The following is a 24,404-nucleotide window of genomic DNA, read 5'->3' on the forward strand; positions in this document are numbered from 1 at the left end:
AAACAAGTCTGCCATAGTAACCATGGTAACTATGGCATCACAAAACACTCTGGACATTCAACATGGTCGAACCATTCCAATGGAGAGAAAAGACAAATAATATGTGGAGAAAAATTCCGAAAATGCCTTGCAGTAAAGAGGCTAAATTTAAAGAAACTGCTGTAACGCGTGGGAGGAGAGTTATCTCCCCCTGGGCAGACCTTTTGTCCCAGGAATTCCTTCCCTTTGTTTTGTTTTTTGTCTCGTTAGAGAGAAGAAGCAATGATCATATTGAGCAATAAACACACTTTAAAAAAAAAAAACAATGTGCCACAACGGTTGCGAAGTTACGAATAGGGACCACCTCAGCAGGGGCAGATAATCCTGGCCACTGGTAGGGGCAGATAATCCTGGCCACTGGTGCAGGAATATTTGTTAGAACCTTGCTTTGAGCACAGAGTGAGCCACGATTTAAGGAAGTTTCCTCATAACGGCCATTCCGTTGACAGCGAACCCACGAGTGCACACAGACTGTCGTTAAATGGAGGAGGAGAAGAAGAAAAGCAATATGTATATAAAACAGATATCATGGATAAAAACGGAACGATCGGGGGCATCTCGTCTTTTTGTCTTTTAAACTGGAAGTGTGAACATTTGTTCATGTCAGGCCAAGTTTCCATACCGGTCATTGTAACCCACAACAGAACTTAGATGAATTAATCCAAACTGCTACATCAGTTTCCAATAGTGTCCTCCAGCATGCTTTCTTTACTACGGTTAGTTGGGGCTTCCATTTTTTGTGGAACACCTGGTTGGCCGAGTCGTCAGTCGTGGGATGTCAAATGCAACAGTGCAGTAGGTTCGAATCCTGGCAACCAACATTTTAAGGTTTTTAAATATTACACAGGATTGCTCGATGCCAAATCTTGTCGGTTATAAATTGCATTTTACGGAAAATTATAAACGGATATTTATTTCAATTATTACATAATAAAACAATTATTGACGGTGTTTTGGGCAAAGTCAGCTTTTATGGACCTCAAAAACTGGTAACAACATGAGCCAATGGCCTCAGTCAATATCAAGTTGTTGGGTCCATAAAAGCTGATATTGCCCTCACCGATGGTCAATATCTGTAAATATTACATCTTGATTGTGTACAGTTTTAAAGTGTTAAAAACTAGTAAATTTTCAGACTGATCAACTCACTACTAAACAATTGACAACAAAATGTTCCGTATATATACAGAAAGAAAGAAATGTTTTATTTAACGACGCACTCAACACATTTTATTTACGGTTATATGGCATCAGACTTATGGTTAAGGACCACACAGATTTTGAGAGGAAACCCGCTGTCGCCACTACATGGGCTACTTTTTCCGATTAGCAGCTAGGGATCTTTTATTTGCGCTTCCCACAGGCAGGATAGCACAAACCATGGCCTTTTTTTTAACCGGTTATGGATCACTGGTCGGTGCAAGTGGTTTACACCTACCCATTGAGCCTTGTGGAGCACTCACTCAGGTTTTGGAGTCTGTATCTGGATTAAAAATCGCATGCCTTGACTGGGATCCGAACCCAGTACCTACCAGCCTGTAGACCGATGGCCTAACCACGACGCCACCGAGGCCGGTCGTATATATAGAGTGAAACTCCTCTAAACCAAACACTCACGGCAGCAAGTAAGTCTGGTTTAAGCGCTATCAGGTTTAGACAGGCTATGATATTACTGATATTTAAAAAGAAATCTAGAAAAAATCTGGTTTTGAGGAAATTCTGATTCATAAGAGTTCTGGTTTTGAGGAAACTGATTTAAAAAGAGTTCTGGTTTTGAGGAAATTCTGATTCACAAGAGTTCTGGTTTTGAGGAAACTGATTTAAAAAGAGTTCTGGTTTTGAGGCAACTTTGAGTCACAAAGAGTTCTGGTTTTGAGGAAACTGATTTAAAGAGTTCTGGTTTTGAGGCAACTTTGAGTTACAAAGAGTTCTGGTTTTGAGGAAACTGATTTAAAGAGTTCTGGTTTTGAGGAAATTCTGATTCACAAGAGTTCTGGTTTTGAGGAAACTGATTTAAAGAGTTCTGGTTTTGAGGCAACTTTGAGTTACAAAGAGTTCTGGTTTTGAGGAAACTGATTTACAAGAGTTCTGGTTTTGAGGAAATTCTGGTTTTTCACTGTATAACAAACTTTATTATTACGGTCCGACCGTGCGGAAACTGGGCCTGAAGGTGCTAACTAAGTCTTAGCTAGATATCGATGCTCCCCTGTCCGATAGGTGAATATTTTTGTCCGACCGTGCGGAAACTGGGCCTGAAGGTGCTAACTAAATCTTAGCTAGATATCGATGCTCCCCTGTCCGATAGGTGAATATTTCTGTCCGACCGTGCGGAAACTGGGCCTGAAGGTGCTAACTAAGTCTTAGCTAGATATCGATGCTCCCCTGTCCGATAGGTGAATATTTTTGTCCGACCGTGCGGAAACTGGGCCTGAAGGTGCTAACTAAATCTTAGCTAGATGTCGATGCTCCCCTGTCCGATAGGTGAATATTTTTGTCCGACCGTGCGTAAACTGGGCCTGAAAGTGCTAACTAAATCTTAGCTAGATATCGATGCTCCCCTGTCCGATAGGTGAATATTTTTGTCCGACCGTGCGGAAACTGGGCCTGAAGGTGCTAACTAAATCTTAGCTAGATATCGATGCTCCCCTGTCCGATAGGTGAATATTTCTGTCCGACCGTGTGGAAACTGGGCCTGAAGGTGCTAACTAAGTCTTAGCTAGATATCGATGCTCCCCTGTCCGATAGGTGAATATTTCTGTCCGACCGTGTGGAAACTGGGCCTGAAGGTGCTAACTAAGTCTTAGCTAGATATCGATGCTCCCCTGTCTGATAGGTGGATATTTTTTCTCGGCACTATGGTGGCGGACCCTTGAGTCTATGTAACGCTCACTGTCTTTGTTCTTTCTGTGCGCCTCGTACTCGTGGCTCCGGCCCCTATCGAAGTCCTTCTCGTGGTGCTCGTAGTCCTGACTCGTCTGGAAGTCACGTTCCCGATCGAAAGCACGTGGGTCCCGCCGGCTTGAATCGTGATCTGGCCGATCGTGATCATAGTCATCGCGTCGCTCAGGCGATTCATCGCGTCGCCGCGTCACCCGCTCCAAACTGCCCGACCGACTGTGAGCGATCGTGTTGTGGCGGGACAACGGGTTCGGTGAGGGCATAGTCCTATGGTGCTGGGTGTGTGACGGGGACTGGGGGGTGACGTTGGGGGGGTGGGTGGCACGCCAGTACGCCTCCAGGAACTCGGCGAGGTGATCACAAGCGTCATCCAGCTGGTTCTCGTCCAATATCACATCAAACATGTCCTGAAAGAGACAGATGTTGAATATTTTATTTATATCACATCAAACATGTCCTGAAATAAACATGTTAGTTAATATTTTAATATTTATAACTGATTAAACATGTCCTAAAAAATTTTTTTAAAGTTAAACTTTGTTTTGTTTAATGATGCCACACTGGGTATCAAACACTTGATAATTCTGAATTGCAGTCTTAGTGGAAACCTGGTACATTTCTACAATAGCAGTAAGATATTTTTACATAAAAAAGGGAAGGAAATGTTTTATTTAACGATGCACTCAACACATTTTATTTACAGTTATATGGTGTTGGACATATGGTTAAGGACCACACAGATATTGAGGGAGGAAACCTGTCGTCGCCACTTCATGGGCTACTTTTTTTTACTAAGCTAGTTTATCAGTAGCGACAAGTTGAACGTTCATATTATTTATGTACGGGGAGACAACTTCCTGAAAAACATTAAGCTAATTCATACATTTTAGTAATGTAAGGGGAGACAACTTATTGGCCAACAGAAAGCTAGTTTATCAGCAGCGACAAGTTGAACGTTCATCTTATTAATGTACCGTATTTGACCGGAAATAAGCCCAGGGGGCCAAGACAACTCATTGTGAGCTTAGCATGGGGTGGGCTTATTCCCAGACAAGGGGCCAGTTTTGTTGAGAGAAAAAAAAAAATAATAATAAATAAATAAATAAATAAATAAATAATAATTAAATGAACTAGGAAGAAAACAAAAAACGTTCAGTAGCACCTATTAATTAGTGTTCCATTTGTTATTAATAAATAATTGTTTATTAATTAAATTGGGTTTTTTACTAGTATCTAATTATCAGAAACACACCTTCCATGTTACAATTACTTACCAGTTCTGTTTATTTACATCCAAAATTTAATGCTGAGAAGACTTAAAACAACAGCAATTAACAAACTCAATAGCGTATACACACATTTCTGACACAGGCAGCCAGCTTACACGACAAAGAATTGTCAATCGAGGTCATTGTTCTTAGCCAATCAGAATAAGGTATTTGCCTAATTAGCATTAACTGCGGACCCAGTGTGGTGGTAAAAATAGACATTGGTTTTGGTTCAGACTTGGGCTTGTGTACTTCAAAGAAATACTGCAGGCATGAAATTGGAAACAACTGCTAAATCTCACTGGTGGTAAAATATTGTGTTACATTTGTGTTTAATTATCTGCAGGAGGTATGACCTTTTAAATGAGCTTTGAGCAAACTTGCAGTTTCATGTTATTTATAAGGTGACGAAGTTGGGGGTGGGCTTATTTACGAATGAGGGCCTAATTTCTTAAATGCTATCAAAACGGAGGGGGGCTTATTCAAAGACATGGGCTAATTTCCGGTCAAATACGGTAAGGGGAGACAACTTACCGGACAACACTGAGCTAGTTTATCAGCAGCAACAAGTTGAGGTTGCATAGTACCAAAGAAGAGAGTACCGTGTCAAGGTTCGACGTGCACCGTCAAATATTTACGGAGTAAAAGCAGCTGTGGGTGTGATTGGGAGTAATATGTGACATTGATTATTTGTGCAAATACTATTATCCATTGACAATAAATAAATACACTTTTATTTGTTATACAGTTGTTATGCAGTATATACCAGAGGTTGAAACTAATGCGGGGTACCCCCAAAAATGGAACTGCAATTTTCAGCAAAAATTAAGGTTGCTATTAAAAACATAAATTAAATCTCTTAAATGATACGTGACCCCCCATTTTCTTGCAGCTAGATTAGATGTGAGGTGCCACACTTTCTATTGCTGTACTTCCTGGGTGTGTTAAAACGCTGCTTATATCAGTTTTATCAGTAAACGTTAACATTATCGGCAATAGGAATTGATTTGGTCTAATGGAACCTTAAACGTTCATCTTATTAATGTAAGGGGAGACAACTTACCGGACAACACTGAGCTAGTTTATCAGCAGCGACAAGTTGAACGTTCATCTTATTAATGTAAGGGGAGACAACGTACCGGACAACACTGAGCTAGCTTATCAGCAGCGACAAGTTGAAAGTTCATCTTATTAATGTAAGGGGAGACAACTTACCGGACAACACTGAGCTAGTTTATCAGCAGCGACAAGTTGAACGTTCATATTATTAATGTAAAGGGAGACAACTTACCAGACAACACTGAGCTAGTTTATCAGCAGCGACAAGTTGAATGTTCATATTATTAATGTAAAGGGAGACAACTTACCGGACAACACTGAGCTAGTTTATCAGCAGCGACAAGTTGAACGTTCATATTATTAATGTAAAGGGAGACAACTTACCGGACAACACTGAGCTAGTTTATCAGCAGCGACAAGTTGAACGTTCATATTTCTACTCTGAGATTTCCCCCGAGATTTGATTAACCTTTGTAAAACCTGAAACAAGAATCACACATTTCATATAACAGTCAAAATAAAATAAAATAAAAATAAAATAAAATATACATTTTAAATTTTAAATCATTGGGATGAAGTAACATTACCAAAATATGTTACTACTTTGTAATATTTTGCAAAGTTTCACAAAATTTTGCTTTTAAAATACTGTTTATGCGAGAACACTGGAGTATTTTCCTCTGAAAATATTTTAACATTCACTTCAAAGGGAGTTAAAGGGCATACTCCCTTTAGATTAATATTTTAACATACACTACAATGAGATATGGAATACTTCCATCTGGGGATACTTTAACATACACTACACACCTTAGGGTTTAACATTTTAATATACACTACAATAGCCATTAGAGAAAGTACTCACCTTACAGAATATTTTAACATACACTACAATAGGAGCTAGAGAGAATACTCACCTTAGGAGAGGATATTTTAACATACACTACAATAGGAGCTAGGGAGAATACTCACCTTAGGGGAGGATATTTTAACATACACTACAATAGGAGCTAGAAAGAATACTCACCTTAGGACAGGATATTTTAACATACACTACAATAGGAGCTAGAGAGAATACTCACCTTAGGAGAGGATATTTTAACATACACTACAATAGGAGCTAGAGAGAATACTCACCTTAGGAGAGGATATTTTAACATACACTACAATAGGAGCTAGAGAGAATACTCACCTTAGGAGAGGATATTTTAACATACACTACAATAGGAGCTAGGGAGAATACTCACTTTAGGGGCGGATATTTTAACATACACTACAATAGGAGCTAGGGAGAATACTCACCTTAGGGGAGGATATTTTAACATACACTACAATAGGAGCTAGGGAGAATACTCACCTTAGGACAGGATATTTTAACATACACTACAATAGGAGCTAGAGAGAATACTCACCTTAGGAGAGGATATTTTAACATACACTACAATAGGAGCTAGGGAGAATACTCACTTTAGGGGCGGATATTTTAACATACACTACAATAGGAGCTAGAGAGAATACTCACCTTAGGACAGGATATTTTAACATACACTACAATAGGAGCTAGAGAGAATACTCACCTTAGGACAGGATATTTTAACATACACTACAATAGGAGCTAGGGAGAATACTCACCTTAGGAGAGGATATTTTAACATACACTACAATAGGAGCTAAGGAGAATACTCACCTTAGGGGAGGATATTTTAACATACACTACAATGGGAGCTAGGGAGGTCTTGGCCAGTTGAGAGGGGTGGTTTATTGTGTCACAGTCCAGCACCACTAACTGTAATGCCCGCGCCAGCTCGAAGATTCTCTCAATCTCAGCCTGGACTTCAGCTGAAAGGAAAACCAAAATATACTCATACTAAAGAAACAAGGCAACACATAGAGATTATTATACAAGCTTGTGTGTTTTACTGATTTTACAAAACGAGTGTCCGGATTTTTTGTATTGCCCGAGTTAGAACAAGGGTAATACATAAATCCTGACACAAGTTTCTTAAAATCAGTACGACTCGCACGTGAGTGTAATAATTCTTTATTATCCATATTATTTGTTTCATCGTCTCAAAATGTTTCAACCACAACTAGAAGGAGATTACGAAATGACGTCACATTTCACATGCAAAGTTTCAGCTACGACTGGAGAAAACAACGCCATATTATAATGTCGCTTCCCAAATTTACGTCATTACATTTGCTATTACACGTGTGCTTCGTATGATTATTAACTTGGTTATGTTGAACCAAGTGGATAATAACACTTATTACATTAACTCTGTCATGTTGAAGCAAGTGGATAATAACACTTGTTATTACACGTGTGCTTCGTATGATTATTAACTTGGTTATGTTGAACCAAGTGGATAATAACACTTATTACATTAACTCTGTCATGTTGAACCAAGTGGATAATAACACTTGTTATTACACGTGTGCTTCGTATGATTATTAACTTGGTTATGTTGAACGAAGTGGATAATGACACTTGTTATTACACATTTGCTTCATATGATTATTATTAACTCGGTTATGTTGAACCAAGTGGGTAACAACACTTGTTATTACATGTGTGCTTCGTATGATTGTTATTAACTCAGTTATGTTGAACCAAGTGGATAATTATTGGTATTATTGATCAATTTTACTATATTACTAGAGTAGCATAACATACAAAGTTATAATGTAGCAGTCCTACTCATTGAATTAATGTCTTCGTGAAAAGCACAGAAATTAAGTTCTCACAAAAATAAGGTATTTTACAGTATGCAACATAGTGACAATATTTCATGATCACACAGTTTAAAGGGACGTTCCTGAGTTTGCTGCATTGTAAGATGTTTCTCTTAAAGGGACATTCCTGAGTTTGCTGCATTGTAAGATGTTTCTCTTAAAGGGACATTCCTGAGTTTGCTGCATTGTAAGATGTTTCCAACTAATAAAATATTTCTACGATTAAACTTACATAGTAAATATATTTTCTGGTTGAGAATATCAGTGTCTGTATATATTCAATGTGTTTCTGGTCGTCTTAATATTCGTAAGAAGCCCAAACTTAATTTTGTCTTCAAATAATTTCGTATGTACGAAAAAATCTTTTTTTAGGAATAAAATTAAATTTAACCTAGTACAAATATTAGAACGATCAGAAACATGTTTAATATACAGCCACTAATATTTTATGCAGAAAAATATATTTGATATCTGATTACAATCGTTAAAAAGTCTCTGTTTGTCGATAACATCTTTAAAATTGCAGCAAACTCAGGAATGTCCCACCAGAGCATATTGATTAATTAATCATTGGCTATTGGATGTCAAACATTTGGTAATTCTGACATATAGTCTCAAAGAGGACACCCACTACATTTTTCCATTAGTAGCAAGGGATCTTTTATATGCACCATCCCACAGACAGGATAGTACACACCACAGCATTTGATTAGTTGTGGTGCACTGGTTGGAACGAGAAAAAATCCAGTCAGTTGAATGGATCGTGTGAGGTGATTCAATCCTGCAACACAAGCACCTCAGGCGAGCACTCAACTGACTTAGCTAAATTCCGCCCCTTGATGTACGGCCTTTGTGGTGTACTGGCTGGAGTGAGAAATAGCCCAGTGGGCCCACCAACGGGGATCGATCCCACACCGACCATGCATCAGGCAAGTGCTTTACTACTGCGCTACGTCCCACCTCAATCACAAAATAGTGCTATCATAATGTTTGGTATTAGTTATCACACACCGGGACCAAGGGTAATAAACACACAGGGATCAAGAGTATAATTTACATCACATAAACACACCGGGATCAAGGGTATAATATACATCACATGAACACACCGGGACCAAGGGTATAAGTTACATCACATGAACACACCGGGACCAAGGGTATAATTTACATCACATGAACACACCGGGACCAAGGGTATAAGTTACAACACATGAACACACCGGGACCAAGGGTATAAGTTACATCACATGAACACACCGGGACCAAGGGTATAATTTACATCACATGAACACACCGGGACCAAGGGTATAATTTACATCACATGAACACACCGGGACCAAGGGTATAAGTTACAACACATGAACACACCGGGACCAAGGGTATAAGTTACATCACATGAACACACCGGGACCAAGGGTATAATTTACATCACATGAACACACCGGGACCAAGGGTATAATTTACATCACATGAACACACCGGGACCAAGGGTAAAATTTACATCACATGAACACACCGGGACCAAGGGTATAAGTTACATCACATGAACACACCGGGACCAAGGGTATAATATACATCACATGAACACACCGGGACCAAGGGTATAATTTACATCACATGAACACACCGGGACCAAGGGTATAATTTACATCACATGAACACACCGGGACCAAGGGTATAATTTACATCACATGAACACACCGGGACCAAGGGTATAATTTACATCACATGAACACCCCGGGACCAAGGGTATAATTTACATCACATGAACACCCCGGGACAAAGGGTATAATATACATCACATGAACACACCGGGACCAAGGGTATAATTTACATCACATGAACACACCGGGACCAAGGGTATAATATACATCACATAAACACCCCGGGACCAAGGGTATAATTTACATCACATGAACACCCCGGGACCAAGGGTATAATATACATCACATGAACACCCCCGGGACCAAGGGTATAATTTACATCACATGAACACCCCGGGACCAAGGGTATAATTTACATCACATGAACACCCCGGGACCAAGGGTATAATTTACATCACATGAACACCCCGGGACCAAGGGTATAATTTACATCACATAAACACCCCGGGACAAAGGGTATAATTTACATCACATGAACACCCCGGGACCAAGGGTATAATTTACATCACATGAACACCCCGGGACCAAGGGTATAATATACCTCACATGAACACCCCGGGACCAAGGGTATAATTTACATCACATGAACACCCCGGGACAAAGGGTATAATTTACATCACATAAACACCCCGGGACCAAGGGTATAATTTACATCACATGAACACCCCGGGACCAAGGGTATAATTTACATCACATGAACACCCCGGGACCAAGGGTATAAATTACATCACATGAACACACCGGGACAAAGGGTATAATATACCTCACATGAACACACCGGGACCAAGGGTATAATTTACCTCACATGAACACACCGGGACCAAGGGTATAATTTACATTAAATAAACACACAGGGACCAAGGGTATAATTTACCTTATATAAACATACCGGGACCAAGGGTATAATTTACATCACATGAACACACCGGGACCAAGGGTATAATTTACCTTATATAAACATACCAGGACCAAGGGTATAATTTACATCACATGAACACACCGGGACTAGATTATTATCTGTTGAGTTTACAAGGTTTCCAGTTAGGATAGGATAAATTCTAGTGTTAAAAGATGGGCAATTCAGTGAAAACATTAATTTTTTAAAAAATTCTGAGGTTTTTGGGGGGGGGGGTTTCCCGTTAAAAAGGATAAATTCTAGTGTTAGTAATTCAAACGGACACCAGAGAAAACGTCCAAGTTTGAAGGAATTCTGGTTTATTGGTTTTGAAGCATTTAACTGTACAAACAAAAACATACCAAGCCCAGCCGCACGACTATTGGCCCGTTCCATGATGGCTCGCTTGCTTGGATTGTTCAACAAAGAGCGTTTAGCCAGCGATATGTCAGCAGTCACCCGTGTGATAATAATTCTGAAAAAGAATAAATAAATAAATAAATAAAATAAAATAAAATAAACATCAGAAACAGAAATACTAATATTAACAACATTTAACCATATCTTGATCATCTGTCAATATATTAATATCTTTACCATCTGTGTTGAAAATTTTAAATAAATGGACACTTCTGGTTACATATAGTGAGAAAATGCACATGAGAGTAAGTATGAAATTGATTTTAATTTATTTAAAGCAAATATACTGTAAAATGACTGTTCGTGACTCTGACCTGCCTTCAAACTTGCACATGGGTGTGAGGTCAGGTATTCAAATAGTCAAACACTTCTGGCTACATACAGTGAGAAAATGCACATGGGTGTGAGGTCAGGTTAAGTATAAAACTGATACTGTAAATCACTGACCTTCCTTCAAACTTGTGTTTCAGATAGTCAAACAACGCTTTCTGCATCATGTCTGTGACCTCGTAACCTTTCAAACTGGGACCAATCAGCACCACGGGCCGCATGGAAGGCACAACTTCGTAAGGAGGTATCGATTCAGACTGTCAAATAAAAACAATTTATTACCCACATGGTTAAAAATATCTTGGTATCAAAGTGATACGTCCCACTAAAATGCCAAGCATGAAAGTGATACGTCCCACTAAAATGCCAAGCATCAAAGTGATACGTCCCACTAAAACACCAAGTGGGACATCACACGATGATGTCATCATCAATTTGGGAACTACAAAACCTTACAGGAAGTCAACTAAACGAGTCGAGTGATATAAATTAAGATAGATTATGGGTATTAAATAGGATATAAAACAAGCTTATCTCACTCGGGACATAAACATAATAAGAAATATCCTATGTGTAGGTAGGTATGTTTATGATTCTATAAAATTTAAGAGTTGTTTAAAAAACGTTTTGAATGTTGGGTGGGGCATAGTACCCATGCATCCGCCCCCCCCCCCCCCCCCACACGCCACTGATCAATATCAATTTTCTTTGTCCACATGAAAACCATCCATCCATCCTTCCATCTACCCACGCAAATCCATCCACCCACCCAAACCCTTCCATCCATGTATCCATTCCCATCAATCCATTCTTCCACCCCTATCCATATCCATCCGTCATTCAATCCCCATTCATCCATATCCATCCATCCCCATCCATCCTAAAATTCATCTATCCCTATCTATCCATCCATCTATCCCCACCCATCCATCCACCCATCACTATTTATCCATTCATCAATCCATCCCCATCCATCCCTATCAATCCATCCCTCAATCCATCCCCATCCATCCATCTCAATCTTTCCACCCATCCATCCACCCGTACATCATAACAGTGTTTCGCCAGAAATTTCTGGGTACGGTGCTATGGAAATGAATGCAACCTCAGTCAACTGGGGGTATAGGGAGCTTCCCCCAGAAAAAAAAGGGTTATGTTTAGGGTTTGGGTTAAGAAAATCATACAGTAATGATAAGGAATAATTAATTACATCAAAAAGTTAACTTAAAACAATAAAATCTGCCAACAAATCTGAGTATAGCACCATACCTGTTTTACCCTCTACCCTGTAAGACTGTTTGGTTTGCTGAGTTTCTGCTGACTCTCACCTTTTTAAAGAATGGTTTCCTCTTTTCCTTGGTAGGTGGTGTTATACTCGCTTTGCTGGTTTTCGAGTTGCCTAAACTATCGCTATCCTCTCCCATGTTACTGTCGATACCGTTCTGATCACCCTCAACACCTACAACAAACGACAAACATTAACCTTCTGACTACTGCATGTGAGATATCTCGCCCGACGTCACACCAGTCGACATACTGTACACTGTATACAGTGCATTCCCCAATTCATATTTCCCGCCGTTTTGCACACGACACTCACCAGAAAGACTTGTATAACAGGAAACAGAAGACAACTCAGCTTCCTGTGTTTAAGTTTTGTTTTTCAACTAAAAATAGCTTGTAATTTTGTGTTGAAAAAGTGGGTTTCGGCAAGTATTTTTGCTTGACAACAATGACGGCACGTCTCAGTAATTTTCAGAGATCGACAGCTGATTGAAACAGTTAATTTGATAATAAATTTGATCGTTTTACCAACTACGAAAATCACAAAATATTGGGATATGAATCGTGGTGCGTCTTTGAAAACAAAATTCTGGTTAGACAACTAATGCTATAAGGAATAATAGACATAAATACTGGATAGTTGACCACAAAAGCCGGTAAGTAAACGCGACTTTTTAAATTTTTTGGTCTAATTTTAGTCAACATTAACTGATCTAAAATATCATTAAAAAATATAAAAAGCCACAAAAATAATACCGATTCAAATATGAACTTTATTTTATGCATTTATAAATTATTTAAGTGAATATATGTGAGTAAAAATTATAAACTCAACATGGTTTTTGTCAAAAATTAATTTTTCATAATTCTGGACAAAATATTAATATGAAGTTTTAAAAAGATGAATAAAATAAAAAGTAACTTTTGTCAAATATATCATATTAAAGAATTACCATTGGATGTTTTATTTATTGTGTACAAAGCCAAAACAAGGGTCCAAAAAGTGACTGTTGTTGACCATAACCTCATTTTAACACAGAATTTGAAACATTATACAACCTAATCACTGTTTACAATTCATTGTCATGGTTTATATTTTATCATGTTTCATTTTATACAGTATATAACAACAGGTAACATTTTGTTTTCAAAATCTCAATTAGCGATAACAATTGAAAATTGATTAGCAATTACTGCTTAATGTTTCAAAATTGTATAGCACTTTTTGAAACTTGCGTAGCAAATCGTGACGTGATACTGAACAACACGTTTCCTGAACAACATCTTGTGGTGAGGCATTTATATTATTTATATAGGCCTACCGCCCATTTGCCAATCCACTTTATTAACTGAATATTATTATCCAGTGATTGAAATACTACTGTCCCGACCAGTTTTTTCTGGTGAACATCAGCACAGGCTGGGAGATGTTTTTCTGGTGAACATCAGCACAGACTGGGAGATGTTTTTCTGGTGAACATCAGCACAGGCTGGGAGATGTTTTTCTGGTGAACATCAGCACAGGCTGGGAGATGTTTATCTGGTGAACATCAGAACAGGCTGGGAGATGTTTTTCTGGTGAACATCAGCACAGGCTGGGAGATGTTTTTCTGGTGAACATCAGCACAGGCTGGGAGATGTTTATCTGGTGAACATCAGCACAGGCTGGGAGATGTTTATCTGGTGAACATCAGCACAGGCTCGGAGATGTTTATCTGGTGAACATCAGCACAGGCTGGGAGATGTTTATCTGGTGAACATCAGCACAGGCTGGGAGATGTTTATCTGGTGAACATGAGCACAGGCTGGGAGATGTTTATCTGGTGAACATCAGCACAGGCTGGGAGATGTTTTTCTGGTGAACATCAGCACAGGTTGGAAGATGTTTTTGCCTGCTGTCCCAACAGACAGCAATTATTTTGTGCTGATCTCGTAGGTTTTGATTCGGTCCAGCAGAATTTGTAGCTTGTCGCATTGAATGTCTGGCAGGAAATTCTGCCAATTTCAACCCGTTATTATTATTATTATTTTTTAAACCTATATTAGTAAATTTCATTACATTCTTTACAATATAACATCATCCCATTGGGCCAGATGTAACAACGGAAGTTTGTTCATTTCTCGATGAATGTAAAAATTACGTTGTCAGGGAACGTCATATCTGATGACGTCATTTTATATGGGCAAGTTGTCTTATCGTGTTAAAATTGTTTATGGATCAAATGTAAATCAAAATAAAGTTTGAAGTTTTAGTGTTGTTATTAGCAAGTATGATTCAAATTTAATTAGAAGTATTGTCTGTTATTTCTTTTACATTCATCTGGATATGGACACCCCCCCCCCCCCCCCCCCCCAATTATAACAATTTGTGTCCAATCCTTTTGTCGTTTCTGCAATAAAATATGTTTTCAATCAATCTGAAACTTAGTTGAAAATGGCTTCGCCGATTCACACAGTTTGTTGATGATTTTTTTTTGTTCATACCCAGATGAACGTGAAAGAAATAACACACAATTCATAAACATACAACATCTTACCTGGTGTTGGAGGTGTAGAACCTCGAGAATTTGATGACTTTGAGTTAGCAAGGAGGTTATCTATGTTAGAGGAAGAATTGGTTTTACTGAAACAAAGAATCAAACAAACACATTGTTAAACACTTTTGTAGTGAGTAAAAAACATTTTTAAAATTTAATTCAAAGATAACATTGATTTCTGTCATACACACAGCAAAACATTAATTTTTTTTAATACTTATTTTCATTTTAAAATTCCACACATTGTGAAAACTTCACAAACGTGGAGGAAAATGGTGTCAAATACAGTGAAAGCCCTCTAAACCGGACACTAAACCAAGTAAAATGTCTGGTTGAAAGAGGTATCCAGTTTAGAGAGGTTAAGTTCTGTACTGATTTAAAAATATCAAAAAAGATTGTGAAAAACATCCGGTTTTGACGGAATTCTGGTTTACACAGGGTCCCGTTTTGAGAGGTTTCACTGTAGCTTCACCACTCAACTCATTAGCATCATCTATAAAGGCTCAAAATTCAGTTGTGGAGTTGAAAGCAATCTTTGCTTCTCAAATATCAAAATGGAAGCAAGTGCTAGAAATTGAGAAGAACTAAACATCAGTCTCAAAATAAGATTTTTAATGTAACTTTTGTAACAGTAAGGAAGGAAGGAAGGAAATATTTCATTCAACGATGCACTCAACACATTTTATTTATGGTTATATGGCATCGGACATATGGTTAAGGACCACACAGATATTGAGCGAGGAAATTCACTGTCGCCACTTCATAGGCTACTCTTTTCGATTATCAGCAAGGGATCTTTTTATATGCACCATTCCACAGACAGGAGAACACATACCATGGCCTTTGATATGCTAATCATGGTGCACTGGCTGGAATGAGAAATAGACCAATGGGCCCACCGATGGGGATCGATCCTAAACCAACCGTGCATCAAGTGAGCGCTGTACAATTGAGCTACGTCCTGCCTCCTTTTGTAACAGCAATGCAGACGTTTTGAGTGACAAAAGTGGATAAAAGTGTAAGATTTATAATATCGCTCCTGAAAAATGAATAATTCTCCAAACTAAAATGAAAAGTAAAAATGCTTATGAAAATGATTATCAGAAATATCAAATGACATTTGCTGCCTGTACCAAGGCAATTTCAAGCCCTGTCTATACAAGCTATGAATTTCCAATCTTCTACGAGCTGCACACTTTGGGTCACAAGTTTAAGACAGAATCCTAAAATATCTATATTATTACATAATTTGTACACCTATAGCAGAATCCTACGACAGCAATTCCCAAATTCAAAGCCTGCTATATGTACATGTTTGTGATGTGTGCACAAAGACATGTCTTTTGTCTCTGGTTTGTGACGTGGCGTTTTATAACCAAAAAAATTTGAATACGTACCTAGTATAAAGTTTCCCTGAGCGCCCCCCACTTCCAGACTGAACTCGCAGGTGCTCTAGTTTAGCAGGACTCGGAATAAAGCGCACATCACAGCCCTCCTTCACAAGTCTGCCGATCCACCAGTTATTGTTAAATTTCTGTCAAATACATATACAAAATGGCCACATTAGAAATCAGAGAGAGAGAGAGAGAGAGAGAGAGAGAGAGAGAGAGAGAGAGAGAGAGAGAGAGAGAGAGAGAGAGAGAGAGAGAGAGAGAGAGAGTCTCCATTGGGGAAATCAAGCCTACAAACCATCGCATGTCAGGCAAAAGCTCTACCACTAAACAACTGCAGTAGTTGGAGAGGCAAGGACTGGGATGTGGAGGTGGACAACACAAGTTAAAATTAGGAGCTGCTTCCAAATCAGGATGGAATGATATGGAAACGAAAGTAAAGAAAAGAGGCAGTTGGATTATGATAAGAAGAAAAAAACAGAAAGAGGGTATAGTATGGTATAGGGATTAACGTGCACATTCAGAGCAAGCTGTTTTAGTACACGACTGTCATGGGCATAGGTGCCGGCCTTGGCTGGTTCATCCGTCCAGGACACGAAAGGGTTGGGGTTGGAAAAGGGACCGCCTGCACTGACAGGTGCAAGAGAGCACCAGCAACCTGACCGGGGTTGGTAACAGGCGGGGTGATTTGCTTTTGGTGCTATGGAATATCGAATGACCCATAGGATTAATGCCGAAAGGAAAAAGGTGCGCAATCTGAATGAAGGAAATTGGTCGCATTTTTGTCTGGTCCGCCAAATTGGAAAGTGGGAGCTATATGTTTTTGAACTTAGTTTGCCGAGAGTAGCTCATTACTAGGACCTAGTTGGTGTTGAGATGTCTCCCTAGGTTGCTCATAGCGGCCCTTATAAGGGCCTGATCTATTCAGATCGTAAAATAGTAAGTGTACTGACCTCTTTTATATGTAAGAAATCCTTGACCCCGAAAGACACCGCGAACCCGTGAACTGGGGAGTCGTCATCAAGTGAGCCATCGTACGAAACGTTCGTCCTCACAGCAAATGCTACCGGCTTCGTCTGAAAGATAACAAAAAATTAACACGTATTTCCATTGGCCTGACAAACACTATGGTCAATAACAGACACTTATTACCACATGGTTACAAATATCTTGGTACATATCAAAGTGATATATCCCACTAGAATAGAACACCAAGTGGGACATAACACTTCGACATCACAAGATGACATCGACTGACGCACTACAATCTTACAGGAACATTAACTAAACAAGCTGAGTGATATAAATTAAGATTGATTATGGGTACTAAATAGGATATTAAACTTGCTACCATTTTATATTGTTTTTATGTCCCTCGTAAAGCTTGTGACAAATGAACGTTATTTCCGTCAGAACATAAACATGATAGGAAATAGAATCTCGTTTAATATCCTATAATTGCCACGCCATCATTTTATGTTTCATATACACTAAATAGAAAAATTTTCCGTAATTTTTTTGACATGTTGTATATAGAAGTCTTTTTTATCAACAATTACAAAAACTAAAAACATAACCGGTAAACAGTTTTGTTTACAGTGCAATGTGAACTCAGATCTATGTCAACATCCACAACAGGGCTCGAATTCTAAAAATTTGTCTCCCACGGCAATTTAAAAAGAAAATTGCTATTGGTGAAACGGCCAACCGACAGCAATTTAAATTAAGCCTGCCCATGGCAACTGGAAACAAAAGAAGACTTTTGCAGCAAATACATAAGACTGAAAGGATATTTTGCTGTATGTAGACCTATTTTAAATGTACTCATGTTGTATACTGACAGATAAATGTACACCAGGCTTAAACATTTTGCAATCATTGAGGAGCTTGAACGATGGCAGTTTTGTCCCACTGGTGATGCTCTCTACCTACAGCAATTTATATCTCAATGACAGCAATTGCTGTCAGTGCCGTCGTTAATTTCAAGCCCTGCACAGGCATCAAATTTGATAAATTGAAGGGCAGGGCCATTTAGCCTAGATCTATGAAGATTTTTCCTAATTCATTATCAGTACTACAGCAGACAATGTTTGAAAATCTTGGGTTACAAATGGAACTCTGTTCAAGTGATTATCACCTAGGTAACCAACTGTTTGATTGCATAAACAAAATTTGCATAAGAATAAAGTTTTGATGATCCTGAAGTTTCTAACTTATAATTTTAAATGTAATGGTTTACCATGGAACCGATTGACAGTTCACATGAATTTAAAGTTAAAAAACCGACAAGCGAACAGAAAGAAGATTCACATCAAATATTATATGTCCTGGTGTTATCAGACAGTGACTGTTCTGATATGACTACAGTCGGACTAACTTACTTTGTTCTGATATGACTACAGTCGGACTAACTTTCTTTGTTTTGATAGGACTAGTCGGACTAACTTTCTTTGTTCTGATATGACTACAGTCGGACTAACTTACTTTGTTCTGATACGACTACAGTCAGACTAACTTACTTTGTTCTGATATGACTAGTCGGACTAACTTTCTTTGTTCTGATATGACTACAGTCGGACTAACTTACTTTGTTCTGATATGACTACAGTCGGACTAACTTACTTTGTTCTGATATGACTACAGATTACTTACTTTGGCCTTCTCTAGCTGCAGCACGGCCTGGCGCTCAGTTTCTCGCCGCAGAGCTTCATGTTCCTCGTCTAGAGACAAGTCCGACGACGGCTGACTGTAGTTGGAGTCCGCGGAACCCTGCAACACAAAACTCTGTGTTAGAACAACACAAAACTCTCTGTTTTAGAACAACACAAAATACTTATACTGAACAAGCATTCTCATAATACAGACATACAGAAGGATGGAGATGAAATCTGAAGTCTGCCTGTCAACACTCTGTTAAAACACAAAACTGTGAAAAAATTTTGGAAAAAGAACCCAGAGTTAATAGAGACTAGTTTGATTTTATCTGGAACAGTGACAAATTCTGTTTGATTTGCTGGATACTGTACATCAGGGCTCAAAACAACAAGTACATTGTGGCCTGCTGGTTTCGTGTTTTAGGGGTTTGTGGGGTTTTTTTTTAAATATGAGGTCAAAACAAACATGTTCTGTTAAACAAAACAAAAATGGCCTGCTGGAAATAAGACCGCATGACTTCGGACACTGTCTCGAAAATTAGGATCTACTAGGATATATTTTAGAACATTATAAAATTAAAATATAACAGTCAAATCTTACAATATAAAACTTATTTTCGTGCTTATATCCAATTACGGTTCAAACACGCTGTCCTGGGCACACATCTTAGCTATCTGGGCTGTCTGTCTATAACATTGGGTCAGTTATTTACTTATTAGTTATTAGTGAGAGAGAAGAGGGAGTAGTGGTCTTACACCTATTCATGCCAGTACCAGGCTGCGAACCTTGTACCTACCAGCCTTATGTCCAATGGCTTAACCACGACACCACCAAGGCCAGTTAAACAGTCACAAGCTAAATGACAAATAACCTATGATCTCCAAGATGTATTTTAAAGCATTTTATTAAAATTAAAATACGACCCTCACAAGCTAAATGAAAAATAAACCTACGATCTCCAAGATGTATTTTAAAGGACTTTAAAATTAAAATATGACACTCAGGAGCTATATGAAAAATAATCTGCAATTTTCTAATCTTAAAGGCCCTGAATTTCTAGTCTTAAAGGTCCTGAATGTCTTAAAGGTCCTGAATTTCTAGTCTTAAAGGTCCTGAATTTCTAGTCTTAAAGGTCCTGAATGTCTTAAAGGTCCTGAATTTCTAGTCTTAAAGGTCCTGAATTTCTAGTCTTAAAGGTCCTGAATTTCTATTTCACCTGCTTGGTACAAAAAATACTGGTTCACATGCCGCTATTTCAAGCCCTGTACCATACTAAAAGGTTTAGAATGACAACACATACATGTATAAGGCATCTGTGTTTTCAGACAAAGATTGGAATGTTTAGTGTAGGTATTGTCTAAGATGCTATGCAGCACTTACATCAAAACAAAAGTAGGAATAACACTTTTTACTTGTTATTAAAAGGGGCAGAATGTAGCCCAGTGGTAAAGTGATTGCTTGATCAGTTGATACCGGCCTCATGGTTAGGCCATCGGTCTACAGGCTGGTAGGTACTGGGTTCGGATCCCAGTCGAGGCATGGGATTTTTAATCCAGATACCGACTCCAAACCCTGAGTGAGTGCTCCGCAAGGATCAATGGGTAGGTGTAAACCACTTGCACCGACCAGTGATCCATAACTGGTTCAACAAAGGCCATGGTTTGTGCTATCCTGCCTGTGGGAAGCGCAAATAAAAGATCCCTTGCTGCTAATCGGAAAGAGTAGCCCATGTAGTGGCGACAGCAGGTTTCCTCTTCAAATCTGTGTGGTCCGTAACCATATGTCTGACGGCATATAACCGTAAATAAAATGTGTTGAGTGCATCATTAAATAAAACATTTCTTTCTTTGATCAGTTGATGTGCAGTCAGTCTAGGATCGATCCTCATTGGTGGGCCCATTGGGCTATTTATCATTTCAGCCAGTGCACCACGACTAGTACATCAAAGGCCATGGTATGTGCTATCCTGTCTGTGGGATGGTGCATATAGCATATAAAAGATTGCTTGCTACTAATGAAAACAAAATGTGGCTGGTTTCTCTTTAAAACTAGACGTCAAAATACCCAAATGTTTGACATCCTATAGCCAATGATTAATAAATCAATGTGCTCTAGTAGTGTCATTAAACAAAACAAAACTTATTATACAAAATACTTAGTATACAATAAAATATACTTAAACAATATAGCTCATAAATATAGTTCATAACTGTATAATAAAGTTTACCTTTAAGCAAAGTTTCATCCCTGTTTATAACTATGTAAACCAAACAGCACTGAATAAATTTCTCTTACTTACTCTAATACACATTGATTGAAAACCTCAACATGAAAAATGCACAGGGGGCAGGATGGAAGAGATGAAGATATTAACACTCAATAAAAATCAATACGAAACTACAATAAAGTAAACTGTAGATATTCTTTTTAGCAAACTGTGATAAAATAAATCGTGACGAAGCCAAATGAAGTAACAATGGAAGCGCTGCAATAAAATGGGTCAGGCTCGCAGCTGTCACGAAAATCTATTGATCTGGAGAAAATACCAAAACAATTACAGCCAGTGAAATTATTACACACGGCATGTCCATTATTGGATGACGGAGCCCCTGGCAAGTTGCCGCCCTCCGACAGAATTCTCAATATCAATTAGCCATTAATGTATTTAATTAATTCTTCTGCGTGACATTCGTAGCTGACTTGCTCTGAATGCAGTTTACTCGTAACAGTAAATCAATAGACATTTACAACTATATATATAATACCCATACAATATGTGTAATACTCGTATACATCGGTATAAATAATTTCTGCTCATTCTAACTTATGATTCAAATGCTTTATACTAAGCAGCAAAAGAAACGCAATGTGTAACAGTTTCTTTTGTTTAACGATATCACAAGAGAACATTAGTAATCATGGACTACTGAATACCACAAGAGAACATTAGTAATCATCGACTACTGAATACCACAAGAGAACATTAGTAATCATCGACTACTGAATACCACAAGAGAACATTAGTAATCATCGACTACTGAATACCACAAGAGAACATTAGTAATCATCGACTACTGAATACCACAAGAGAACATTAGTAATCACTGACTGAATACCACAAGAGAACATTAGTAATCATCGACTACTGAATACCACAATAGAACATTAGTAATCATCGACTACTGAATACCACAAGATAACATTAGTAATCATCGACTACTGAATACCACAATAGAACATTAGTAATCATCGACTACTGAATACCACAAGATAACATTAGTAATCATCGACTACTGAATACCACAAGACAACGTTAGTAATCATCGACTACTGAATACAAGACAACGTTAGTAATCATCGACTACTGAATACCGCAAGAGAACATTAGTAATCATTGACTACTGAATACCGCAAGAGAACATTAGTAATCATCGACTACTGAATACCACAAGAGAACATTAGTAATCACTGACTGAATACCACAAGAGAACATTAGTAATCATCGACTACTGAATACCACAATAGAACATTAGTAATCATCGACTACTGAATACCACAAGATAACATTAGTAATCATCGACTACTGAATACCACAAGACAACGTTAGTAATCATCGACTACTGAATACAAGACAACGTTAGTAATCATCGACTACTGAATACCGCAAGAGAACATTAGTAATCATTGACTACTGAATACCGCAAGAGAACATTAGTAATCATCGACTACTGAATACCGCAAGAGAACATTAGTAATCATCGACTACTGAATACCACAATAGAACATTAGTAATCATCGACTACTGAATACCACAAGAGAACATCAGTAATCATCGACTACTGAATACCACAAGAGAACATTAGCAATCATCGATTACTGAATGTCAAACAACTAGTTATTTTGCAAAATAATTTTATGAAATAATTGAAATTTTGTTAGAAAATAAGTTTGCTAGATAATGTGGCAAAATGTTCTGCTGACCCAGCGCTAGGCCTGATTTTGACAGTCTTAAGAGAAGAAACTTACTGCATTTTTTCCATTATTAGCAAGGGATCTTTAATGTGTACCAATCCAGACAGGATAGCACATACCATGACCTTTGATATACCAGTCGTGGTACACTGGTTGGAAAGAGAAATATGCAAGGTGGAAAATAAAAATAAAATGTGTAGTTTTAGGCTGTGAGGTTTGCTACAAGTTTACACAGAAATATATTTCAAATGAATATAGGTGCTTTTAAAATATATATTTTACCACATACACCCTTTAGTCCAAATAAAATGTTTTATCCTTGAACCAGTGTTTCTATTGACAGAATACAATGAGGGATAAAGCAAAGTCATATCCGTATAGTAGCAGGATAGCTACAATACAAAATCGCTCAAGTCATGATACAATGTAAATAAAGATAACTAGTTAATGATGTAGAATATCGGCTTTATCCTGTTGAGGCTGAATGAGAAATTTCTCATCCTTACCTTCACAGGATAAAGCAGATATCTGATATTATTAACAAATTATTCTCCATATGTATGCATTCTTTTCTCCTGTACATTAATTTGAAACAAAAAAGGGAGAAAAGAAAATACATAGAAATTAAAACTCTGTTTTGTTCTGCTTTTTGGTAGAGACGAGTTCCCAGAAACAAACAATTTTGTTTGATAAATGAATGAATGAATGAACAAATGAACGTGTGAATGAATGAATGAATGAATGAATTCATGAATGAAACATGAAAGAATGTTTAAAGACTTCCCAGCACAAAAAAACGCATTGAATAATGGGTGCCAAACCAAGGTAAGTACTTGACTAAATGTTGTTTTAATGCTCAATCTTGGAATAGCTATTCTTTGCAATGTTTACAAACATTCCTCCACTTTCTGTGCTATTTTCGTTCATCGAATAAGGCGGCAGTGATTTGGCAGAGCACTTTACTTGTGATACATCAGGCACGCCGGAATACGAAACATCTGCGACTGCTAGCTCTGTCTGTCTGAAACAGCAGCCAAAGAGTTTCAGGATTGTTGGGGGCTTTCTCTCTCTCCCCCCCCCCCCCCCCCATCATCAGTGCCAAGAAAACAATAACTGACATATCTAGCTCACAGAAGAATGTGTCCTAAACACATAAGTGTACAGTTTTTTATGTTTTCACCACCAGCGTATTATCCTGTTTATTAAGCAACCTTGAATATATTACGAAAAACATATTGTCAATTCTAACTTGTATT

At 38.1% G+C, this 24,404-nt stretch overlaps 1 protein-coding gene across 2 annotated transcripts in view; it reads right to left on the reverse strand.

The window, feature by feature from the left end:
• Positions 1-1,525: 1,525 nt before the first annotated feature.
• The window catches only part of LOC121387576 (voltage-dependent L-type calcium channel subunit beta-1-like), a 69,518-nt gene continuing 46,639 nt past the window's right edge, over positions 1,526-24,404 (reverse strand). For both annotated transcript variants that reach the window (XM_041518735.1, XM_041518736.1), the window contains 10 exons: positions 19,174-19,290; positions 17,475-17,597; positions 16,528-16,664; positions 15,131-15,216; positions 12,638-12,768; positions 11,427-11,566; positions 10,922-11,034; positions 6,952-7,103; positions 5,649-5,744; positions 1,526-3,344 (listed from right to left, as the gene is read on the reverse strand). In XM_041518735.1, coding sequence (XP_041374669.1) covers positions 2,844-3,344; positions 5,649-5,744; positions 6,952-7,103; positions 10,922-11,034; positions 11,427-11,566; positions 12,638-12,768; positions 15,131-15,216; positions 16,528-16,664; positions 17,475-17,597; positions 19,174-19,290 — 1,596 coding nt within the window. In that variant the 3' untranslated portion in view covers positions 1,526-2,843. The remainder of the gene's footprint in view (positions 3,345-5,648; positions 5,745-6,951; positions 7,104-10,921; positions 11,035-11,426; positions 11,567-12,637; positions 12,769-15,130; positions 15,217-16,527; positions 16,665-17,474; positions 17,598-19,173; positions 19,291-24,404) is intronic.

Source organism: Gigantopelta aegis, chromosome 13 (assembly GCF_016097555.1).
Source record: "Gigantopelta aegis isolate Gae_Host chromosome 13, Gae_host_genome, whole genome shotgun sequence".
NCBI lineage: Eukaryota > Metazoa > Mollusca > Gastropoda > Neomphalida > Peltospiridae > Gigantopelta > Gigantopelta aegis.